At 34.9% G+C, this 12037-nt stretch overlaps 1 protein-coding gene across 1 annotated transcript; it reads left to right on the plus strand.

Moving 5' to 3' along the window:
• Window positions 1-2985: 2985 nt before the first annotated feature.
• LOC128553633 (uncharacterized) lies at window positions 2986-6492 on the plus strand. Its single transcript, XM_053534808.1, has 2 exons — window positions 2986-3320; window positions 4108-6492. The coding sequence occupies exons 1-2, from the start codon at window positions 2986-2988 to the stop codon at window positions 5462-5464; spliced, it is 1692 nt and encodes a 563-aa protein (XP_053390783.1). The 3' UTR covers window positions 5465-6492.
• Window positions 6493-12037: the final 5545 nt, after the last annotated feature.

Consider the following 12037-nt stretch of genomic DNA (forward strand, 5'->3'; position numbering starts at 1 on the left):
TTTAACGAGAATGTAATAATGAAAATTTACAATGCCTTCTTGTGAGTTATTTTCTGATTTACCACGATTCATCGTTCAGATGCTTGGATATCGATTCAATTTCTGCGCATCTAATCTCTGAACCATTGTAAATCAAACGATAAACAACATCAATGCATTGATTATTTCATATTAATCAGTTTACAGAAATGACGCGTTAAAATCTTTTCATATATTCACAGTGACATTAAACATATTCATGGAATATGTAGTAGAAAGAGCATTGAAACTCGGGGGTTAACGATTTGCACGAGGGGGCGTAGCCCCCGAGTATAAATCGTTTATCCGAGAGTTTTAATGTTCTTTCTGTTTTGTATCATAGCCATCCATATATGATAGTTCAGTAGGCGTTCCACACTGCCATATACAGCAGTTCATATACAGCAGTTGGATATTCGTACGGACATCGCAGACAAGTCGTACGGAACTCGCAAGGAACCCGGCCGTACCTCGTGCGATGACAATTGCTCGTACGTACGGTGTCTGTAAGGTGTCCCAGCGACAAGAAAAAACGACGATCGTACGAATCAACAATATCCGTGCGGACGCCGTACGCGTTTGTCAAAATTCGACTGAAAACCTACATGTATGGAGCTTCTATCGTTCTTGTAACCAGGGTATAAACTGTCTAACACGAATCGCACGTGCACCGATTTTTTACAAAAATATATCCGCCATGTTTTCTTCAGTCAACGAGATAAAAAAATAAGATGTCTATCCAATCCTGTAAAATTACCAGATATATGTTGCAGTTTTAATATTGACAGTTTCAATGAAAAAGGCATTATAACGATATGCAAGTATTAACTGCCTGAGGCTGCTAACTTCACGCACATATTATAAGGACGCCCTTTCTAGTGTAGTGTATATGTACTTTCTTCAGTCTTAGCAAGTTTACATGTAGATATATCCTACACTAAACGAAGTGTTAGTATTTTATGACTCTCTTGCAATTGTTATGTGGTCTTGAATATGTTTATGACCATTTTGCTAAATATAAAAGGATACAGAAGAAAAATTAATCCTTTTTGAGCCATTTTTTTTCTAAAAAGGAGATAGTTTTTCAGACAATACAATGAAAAAAAAATTTGCCTCAGCCCCACATCATGCTAAACCATGTTTCTAAATCATAACTGTCACATGTGAAAGTTTAATCCTCACATATAAGCAATACCAAAACAGTAAATTAATTTCAAAGTGGGGCACCGTTTCTCTATTTCCAGCTAAGTGAGCCCTAATACCGCAGTTAATTTCACTCTGTGTCGTTTAAACACACTGCACAATATTGTAATTTTGTCTGCATTCCTAACCAACGAGAAATACCTGCAATATATTGAATTATTACAGAGAAAAATTCCAAACTAAACATTTAAGAAATATAGCAATAATTAGGATTAAATCAGATCAGTTTATTATAAGCACTTTATTTCCTTGAACGATAACACTAACTTTTGAAAGTTGTCAGGAATATTTACACTATGGTTACAAAATGGACAAACGTGTGTACAGTGTGCCTTCACAAATACGCACTTTAATTGTAAAACCGTCCAAGAAATCACAAACACATTCAGACAAAAACAAAGTGTACATTTCTTTGCAGAATGAATCAAACTTTTACATGTAGGAAGCATTTTTGTTGTGATCATATAAGTCGCCTCTTGCTATTATGCAGGGGTAAGACACAAGGTGACCCAGGACAGGCACGGAACATATCGTGTTGACCTTGAAACTCAAAGAGTGACCTTGATTTTTGACAGGGATCTTTGAGCTGCATATGATACATCGTCTCATTACTGTGCGAGGTTATTTTAAAATCATATGGCGCAGTTATGGAACGGACACAAAACAGACAATATTAACATTTGACCTTCCAGTGCGACATTGACCTTTGAATAAGGTGTTGCGCATGTTTCTTGATTGATGGCAGAGTTATGGATTAGACACGAAGCAGACCATGATAATAACGTGTTTCCTTTAACCTCAGATTGTGACTTTGACATAGAAGCTGGGGTCTTGAAGTTGTGCGTAGGATGCCGCCTCGTTATGGGGGTCATTTATTCGAATATTAAAATCCCTTGAAGGATGTTCGAGTGACATACCGGACAAGAAACAAACCTTATTGACTATTGACCTGTAAGTTTGACCTTAACCTTGTAACATGTGTCTGTGTGTTGCAGATAACAATTGTCTCATAAGGACATGCTTAGCAATATCATAACCCCTAGAGGGAAGGCTGATTTACGAAGCGAAAAGATATATCTGTTAACATTTAACTCAAATTGTGACCAAGATCTTTAAGCTAGGGGTCTGAAAGTTGCGTATGACATATAGTTTCATAATAGGAAACATTGGAGTAATTTTAGAATTCCTCTATGCATCGTTCTACTTACAAATCGGAAAGGAAATTTTTAAAAGCTGTTGAGCTTTGACCTCCAAGTATGACATTGACCTTTGAGTTAGGGGCCTCGGTGTTGCGCATGGCACGCAATCTTATTATAGGGAACAATTACATCTAGGAATATTAATGAATGGCATGGTTTTGGACCGGACACGAAAATGTGGACCGATGTGTACGGACGGAAATACAGAATGATGGATGGACAGATGGAAAACACAATCCAATGTTCCTCCAAAGCTGGATTTCAGCCAGTCGGAGTCATAATTGAAACTGTGCACGAAGGCAAATATTAAATATATGTAATGCTTGGAAAAGTTTTACTTTATGTTTAAACAAATATTTCGTTTTATTCTTTGTATATGGCGGCTCCGTCTACATTTTCGTGTCCGGTTCATGACTTTTGACAGATAATGATAAATGTTAAAAAATGAGTAGATACTCTAGCCTGGATAGGGTTTATACGTATTGATAAAACCGACCATAACGATAGCATTGTACTACAAATCAAGTAGGTCGATTCAAAAAGGAAATAAATATACAATTTCAAAATGGCGTCTGGTGGGTGTGAAAACACATCAGATGAGATATTTAATTTTAAATGTTCACCTTGTCTGGCAAATAACCGAACTAGAGAAGCAATAACATATTGCGTGGAATGTCAGGGATATTGTTGCAAGGAATGTACCGATATTCATAACGGATTACCTGGTTTAAAAGGCCACACGCTTTTAGATAAATCAAATTATAAGTCGTCAAGCCTCCAAGCTGGATTACCAGCAGTACCGACGGAGAGATGTAGCATTCATCAGACAAAGATCGTGGATATGTACTGTGGTAATCATGATGAGGTTGGTTGCACAACATGCATGGCTTTAAACCACAGGTAAATTTGTGCACATTTCATAATGCAGTATAAACGTTTTATATTGAATTTAACATGCGAACGTTATTATTGATCTGCTGATTATTCATTTATAAGATAGGAGTTCTATTATTCTACTTACAGATCGTGTAAGGTCCTTTGTTATTGTAGTTTGAATGAATTGTATAGTTTCGTAATTTAATACATCTTCATACTGTATATCAATGTATACAGGTAGAGATCTGCTTTTATCTAAATAAAATACACTCACTGGCCATCATCGATATAGTAGAGAACATAAAAACATTTTAAGATGTAATAGTATTCTGTAATTTTTCACTTCAGATAGCAAAAGCTGAATTTTTAAATGTGTGTTTTGCAAAATTTTCACAAAATGAACGCTTTAACGAAATAAAAATCAATACAGCTACCATCTATTTAAGGAAATACAGACTATTTTAAAGATATTTTTACCCAATTTTTGTTTTCTGTTATTTAGATAGTTTTCATGTGAATAACAAAAATAACCTTAAACAAAATATACGCTGGTTATATTGAAAAGGACACTAATTATGTTTGAATATATTTACGTTAAACCATTCTGATGAGTACCGGTATATAAAAATCGAAATATATGAATACTGAATTGATAATTAATTTCAGTAATTTTCGCCTGAACGATATGACCCCTGTTTACAATGATGAGCATTCAGGACTTACTAAGTATTAATTAAAAGTATTTCCCTTTTCACAACCCTTTTCCAGTACGTTCCGTATACAATTTTAAAGGAGTTGTCTATAATTTCAGGTCTTGTGCTGATGTGCAATCCATTCCAGATATTGTCGATAGTAAATTTCAAACGACAGATGTTGACAAAATACACCAAACGTTGCAAGACATAAAAATGATGATAGAGAAAATTATAAAATCTAAACAAAGACTGATAGAAGACTTAAAGAAGTCTAAGACGGAAGCAGTAATGGCGATAAAGGACTTTCGAAAAGACATGGAAACAATTCTTGAACAACTAGAAAAAGAATCGATTAAGGAATTGGAGATGAAGTTAATAGAAGAAGAGTCGAAACTGCTGGAAGACAAGAAGAAAGCAGAAACTGAATTAGATGGTCTGAAAAAAGCAGTGAACGACTTGAAGAAATCAAAAGGAAACAAAGCCCAACAATTTGTCTCGACGAAAATGTCATTGAAAAGTATTGCAGAAACGGAAGACGTATCTCATTCATTGCAAACAAGTGTTGACGCAAATATATCATTTAGCTTTGATCCTGCTATACTGCAATTTCTACAGCAGTTGAAGACGTTTGGGTCGGTCCGACATGATTCTGCCACTGCTTTAAGATCGCCAAGGACAACCGTCTATTCTGTTAAAAGAATCGAGAACTTAAACATTAGAGTCCAGAATGACAACAAAACATGTACTGTGTATGGGTCCTGTTTGACAGAAGAAGGCTCACTACTGATAGCTGATCATAGCAATATTAAGATTAAACGTGCAGATATTGTAAAAATGTCAGTGACAGATTATTGTTGTATTCCTAGTAGACCCAATGGCGTTTGTTGTACAAGTAAATTTGAAGCTGCAGTGTGTCTGGAGAATAACACAATTCAGTTTGTCACCTTTGGCAAGCAAATGGCAACCACCCGTCAAATAAAAATGAACCATTATTGCTTTGGCATTACTCATAAGGATAATAAACTATACATAACTGACAGCGACACGTCGTTATACATACACGACATGACAGGCAACATACTACAGACGGTAGCTCGAGATAACGCCGGGCAAAGTCTGTTGTCATTCCCTCGAACTGTTGCGTTCAGTGATGTTGATGATAAAGTGTTTGTTTCTAGCTGGATTAAAGGTATAGTAATTATTGATGGACAAGGAAACCACTGTCAGACATTCACTGATACTGAGTTAAACGTAGCGTCTGGAGTTTGTACAGATTGTAGAGGAAATTTGTTTGTGGCTGGGTATAATTCAAATAACGTGATACAGGTAGGGAGAGATAGGAAGAAAATGGGAGTGATCGTGAAAACATCAGATGGACTTGTCAAACCAGAATCAATTTGTTTTGACACAAAACAATGCAAATTATTGATTTCACAACACAACGATACTGTCAAAGTTATCTCTTTGCAATAAAGGGTATTTATCTGACGTTTGTTTGCATGTATTAGCGTGTAATGCTTTTTTGTTGTACGGCAAATTGCAAAAATGGCATCTAATCATAGAACGCTTTTATCAACAATAGTTTACTTATTCAGTTTTGCTTAATTCTTGACATGTATATAATATGGACATTTTTCAAAGCAGTGCGATATTGAAATTATTTCTTGATAACTTAATTATTCATGTTTACTGCGTACAGCTATTAACCGACACAGGGTACTTCTTTTCATTCCCGAACTGTACTGTCTAATACCAGAAAGACGTACAGTGTATCGTATGTTGTTCTAGATGTTTCGATGGTAGTGTTGTACTAGTGTTTCTACGTCTCCTTCATATCTATTTAGACTTTTAATTAAGTCATGGGCATGGACCACACTTAGATTTCTGGAAAATTAATGAATCTTGGTAGGTCCAAATTTAAATTTAAACATGTTTTGATGAATTGAGTAAAAATCGAGTACTACTTTTGATTCATCTTTGATCCTTACTGTCAGAAAAATGAATTTTAACTGTAAGTGAATGCTGTTTTGGTTTTGCTTAAGGTTATTATTATTATTATTCCAGATTAATATAGCACCCTTGTCATGACAAACACGTTCAAATGCGCTTTACATAATCTGCAGCCACACAGGGCGAGAAATCATCCTCTACAAGTACAGACACAGAGCGATCTGACCGGAGGGACAGAGTGATAAAAAGCCCCCAGAACAGACAGAGAGAACTTTTCAGATACAGACGTGTCCGGCTAACTTAGCTTAGCTCTTTTCGAATAGACAGTCTGGTTCTTTAACGTGCCCGGTTTATAGTCTAGTTAGGTGGGAGACACTCAAGAACATCTCAGAAATTTCCAGTGTCAGGACTGGGATTCGAACCCCGGACCTCTGGATTGACAGTCAAGCGTGTTACCACTAGGCCATCGACCCACCTGGTTGCCGATTTGTACTTTATATGAACGACACCTTTTTGCGAATGACGCTTTTAATTTTGCGGAAAAGAGTCATTTGAACTTTTTTACATGCGTAAATGAATATTGTTCTTTACTTGTAAAGTAAATAATGTAAATATTGTCTTGAGTAAAAATGTCGAGTTTCCTGAATATCTTTTGTTAGTTAATTTGACGTTTTTATTATGTTCCATATTTTCCACAGTCTCTTAATATAAGCCCGAAACAACGAAAGAACGACGATACGATTATGAAAAGTCGAAATCGCGAAACTAAGATACTGATTTATGTTATTTAAATTTTACAGAACGTTTGTCAAGGCTTTGTTATGATGTACATCTAAGGACACGAACCTTTAGTTCTTTTATACTCACCGGAGTACAAAGTGCTCATGGTTACCTTTGTGATCGTCCACCATGCGTCGTCGTAAACATTTCTACTGTTGACACTTATAGAGCAGTTTTATAATGAAACTTGATTTGAATATTTGTCTGTATAAAATATAAGTAAAGTTTAAAGGCAGGTAATTTGAGGTCAAATACTGGGTCGTCAAATGAAATCATAACAAAGTGTTTTAACACTAGAGAGACTATATGTTCTACTTTACTTATATGAAATATAGGAAAAGTTCGAAGCTGAGATATCTAGGGTCAAAAACTAGATCACTACTAACCTTGTCAACAAGCCTTAGTCAGAGTTTTTCTTTATGAACCCTTGGTTAGCTTTGAAACGAAGTTATCTAAGATAGAAAATGATGAAAAGATCAAATCATATGGATTTGTTGATAACACTAGGCCACATTTCCTACAGTAAAATCCTACTTGATTATTCTGAAAACTGGTCAGACTGTTTGTCTGAATAAAATTTAGTTCAGACTCGAAACTAGGTTATCTGTGATCGAAATGTAGGTCACTCGGTCAATTCGTGGAAAAACTTTCTAACTACCCTATAAGCCATATTGTCTTCTATATATACAATGTAGTCAGAAAATGTGTCTGTATAAAGTCTGAAAGTTTAAAACTGTTAATATTGTACTTTCAATCATCGATAATTTATTGAGATTTTAGTTTATACTCGATAACGAGCCTGTCAATATCTGCCTCAATAACACATATCATTTTAGACTGCTAGAACTGATAATGACATGCTGATAAGTACATTCCTTTCATGTGCAGAATAATTTGTATAATTAATCATATATCAAACGTTTATATATGCCCGTTGTTCGGGAGCATTTAAAGAATTTCTTAAATGCTACTTTGTAATATAAAATGTATGTATGCTTTTACAACAAAAAGAAACTACACTTAAGTGAACGTAATTAGCTTTTGTATATCAAATATATAAAGAGGACAGCCGAAGATAATAGACATTGAGCTGACAATAACCGCTTCTCCCCCCCCCCCCCCCCACCCACTCTAGGGATATTTCTACGCTATGATTTTCTTAAAGCGTATAATATAAGCTATCATTCCAGAAATTCTGCCACCTGGCAGTTGGGTTCTGTTTACGTTACAGCCTACTTTATACGTTACCATTAATAATTTCTAGAAAATACTGACTGGCACTACAGTTAGCCATAAATGGTTTACTAGCTATACAATATGTCAACATAAAAAAACCAGAATATACATATTGATATTTTGCAGGTAAAAGTAACATTTATAGGCATGTGCTTTACGTTATTAAATGTACGTTACCAAAAATTGTAAAGAAAATAGAAAATATAACAATGTGGTTTTATATTTTATTTGGAGTGTCTCTGTCAAAAGTGTTATAAAAAGAGATTTTGGTTAGAACAAAAAAAGAGCTTGACATAATTATATCGGTTGTGAAATATTTCTATTATTACGAAAAATAAGAAGTAATGTATAGTAAAGAAGATAAAATAAAATACTGTGGAAAATATGAGTTTCAAATTTATAATAAATATTTTTCCAAAAAAGTCGAAAAATATTTGGAATATGGTAAAATATTTTGTTTAAACAGATATGTAACATGTACAGATTCCATAAATATATATTATATATTTTAAAACATATAAATATATCACAAATTATAAATCTATGTAACGAAAATTACTATTCTAGCATAAAACTGCTGTTCTTGTCACTTTTTGGGGGTGTTTTAACAGGAGAGAAAACGTGTGTTAACAGAGAGATTCTCGCGCTTACGTGCTGTTATAACATCTTTTTGTATATACGCGTTCCGTGGCAGAGCGTAAACGTATTACGGCCCCCAAACGGATAATTCAAATGGAAATGACGTCAACGTGAAAAAACAACTCGAATATTCCCGCGCATTTCATGGAAATTTAATGACGTTGAGGGATAATGTATTCAATTATTCGTTTTTTTCGCGTGTTATGCTAGAATAGCGTTAGCGCATGTTATTTTCGTGTTATAACATCTTCAGAATCCCTCGGGATACGTTGGTACCCTCACCCTACGGGCTTGGGCACCAACCATTCCCTCGGGATTCTGCAGACGTTATAACACGAAAAACATGCGTTATCCCTACAATTAAATAAATTATATATAGTTTTCTTCAAACTGAATTTACAATCAAGATTAGCAAAAGATCATTTTTCATTTGATATGAAACTGATTTCATTGAGTGAAAAATAAAATGGAAATAAATAAATAAATAAATAAATAAATGTGTGAAATAATTAGTAGAGAGTGAGTGCACAAACTTGCTTCATATAATTATATGGCACCATCGACTTATTCAATCGATGATAATGCAACAGTCCAGCACATGTTAAAAACGTCAGTGGATGCGAGTAATGAAGTTGGCCAGAAATATGCTATAGTGACATGTGACTCTGCTGTTGCTAAGAAGGCATATTCTTTGGTTCTGCAGTCTAGAAATGGACTTGGAAACATAATTTGTAAGAATGGGTGTGTTTCACACAATCTGTTCTATATTTGGGCCTGTAGGAAAATTAATGAAGGGCAATGATCTTGCAGAACTTGTAATAGAATCAGAAATTTGTTCTAGTGGTTCACTTGATAAAGTATTACCAGGTAAACGCTACAACCATACCTTAAATGTACACAGGACTGTAATGGAAGCTCTTGAGCGTTTGCTTCTATGCAAGTTTGAAGAAACAGAACCCCGCAAAGAAAGCATTTCAGAAGACACTAATATTACAGAAACGGACTGAAAGCCCATGCAAAGAAAGTGTTTGAAAAAATAACTCTCCAGAATTTGAAGAATATTTCAACAGACATAAGCAATTCAAATCAGAAAGGGTGAAAGTGGCAAAACTGCTCAATTTTGGTTAATGTGTGTGGACATAATTCGCATGATATTGTTGCTCAACAAAGCAACACAGATCAATGCTTTTGATTTACATATAGTATCTTTGTACAAACTATGCTCTTTGTTCTTTGCATTTGACCGCAATAATTATGCCCGGTACCTCCTCGTTTCCTGATGACATTGATGAATATAAAGACAGGCGCAGAAGAGCTACTCCGAACTAATGATTTTAAATTTAGTTTATCTAGGTCTTCTGTACCTGTATTGGGTTAGATATTACTATAGAGCAGACAATTAACAGACATGCAAAGTCTAAGATTGGTTTAAGTAGAAACTATGCTGCATATTTCCACTGGTGCATGACCCGTCATTACAGAGCCAGGTATGTTGAAGCAACACTTCAGAATGCAGACATAAATAGAGAAGACATGTCCGACCACAAAGAAGTATAATTGTCTCAGATAGGCAGGAGTGAAGATGAAGAAGCTAAAAGGGTTATGATGGCATAGAATCCTTCCCGAACCCATTCTAGGTTGAAAAATAACAACAAACATGAAATTTACTGTGTGTCGAAAGCAGAAATCGCCGATGACCTTAAGGCAACTGAAATAGGTGAAAAAACAATGGATGGATTATCAAAATAAGATTGACTGAAAAAAATCAGTTCCTTTTCAAGACCCCATTAAGAGAAAAAAATTTGCCGCAGCTGAAGTTAAAAGGAAAGTAACCAATTCTCAAAAGAAAATCCACAGATAAGAGCAAAACGTAACGTGTACGAACAGTTGGTACTTACGGCTGTTCAGCACAATATACACTTTGTATACTTTTATTGACATTTTCTTTTCCTCTAGGACCTGTCACCTGGCCGATATAGCTACAGCGGCTGGACTGCCAATGAAAACAGACAAGTCAAAACTACTTCACTTTGTAGAGGATCCAGCAGTCCAAAAAAGATGACATTGTTTTGTTGATTGACAGTAACACCCTGCTGCAAAGCTTAGTAACCATCCCTGCAACATTCTAAGACGTAGCCCAAACTGTCTACAGTCAACTAATTAGACAGCCCGTGTTGATTTTGTAACTGGCACTTAAAGTCCTCAGTCGATCAAATCATATCAGCGTGGAAGACGTAGATCTGCTCCAAAATTCTTACTTGTCAGGAGTGAAAATCAATGTATCACATGACTGAAAAGCATTCATGTCAAATAGTGAAAATAAAACACAGTTGATTTATCTAATTTTCAAACAATGAAAATGTGATTCCTATGCACCAAAGATGAAGGGAAGACAACTGTATTTTGTCAATGGTGAAAAGTGTTATTTACTCACAAGTGAAGATGGGAACAAAGTTCAAGCTCGACCTTATATACCACTGTTTCTATACAAAGGAAGAAGCAGACACAAGAATAATATGCATAGATATCAGTACTACTAGCACTACACGAAAATCATAGTTAGATCTCCAGATACAGACGTGTTTGTGTTATTGGTGATATCTTTAAAATACGAAATACTGTTTTATTTTACACTGGAACAGGCAATACTTAGTAGATAAAAACCAGGTGTATGTTGCAACAATAGCATAACTAGTTCATACACATCTCTGATCTTATGACCTCTTTAACAGCATGTTGCAAAATATCAAGTACGAGTTGGCAATGTCCCGAGTACATATAAAGGTGTGGACATGAGTCTATTTCTACCGTGCCAGCTGTCACTTAAAATGAACATAACACGTGTGAACTATCACTTTACCCAATTCTACCAAAAGTAGATGAAAGTGGATAGAAATTTGGATCAGAAAATTTGTTGGAATACGACTGGTGTTCCGATAATATAGTATTTCAAGAACTAGCTGAAATGATTTGTGACACATCAGCAACATGATGACTCTGATGATTACTATGAAGAAGTAGAGATGACCAATATAATTGACACCATATACGAAAGAGACAGTGATTATGACGATTTAGGTGACTGAACCCCGCAATTTACTTGTTTCTCAATTTTGATTTATGTGAATTGATTTGGTTAAGCAGATAAGCGTTTGTAAGCGTGTATTTTTCAGTTAATAAAATACATATTCAGTAACATTTCGTAATGTAGGTAACAATGTCATTGTTGTGCTATATGCATTTTTATATCAAACTAGTTCAAACTTGATAAGATACTCGCATAATCTAAGTTTACATCAAGTGAACATCATTATAAGGATAACATATACAATCTATTGACTGAGGAATGAAAATATTATATCATGAATTTTAGTAACGTATATAATAATGGTAACGTACTTGTTCTTAAAACTGTTGAATGATAATTTCTTAAATATTAAT

Source organism: Mercenaria mercenaria, unplaced genomic scaffold (genome assembly GCF_021730395.1).
Source record: "Mercenaria mercenaria strain notata unplaced genomic scaffold, MADL_Memer_1 contig_4135, whole genome shotgun sequence".
Classification (NCBI taxonomy): domain Eukaryota; kingdom Metazoa; phylum Mollusca; class Bivalvia; order Venerida; family Veneridae; genus Mercenaria; species Mercenaria mercenaria.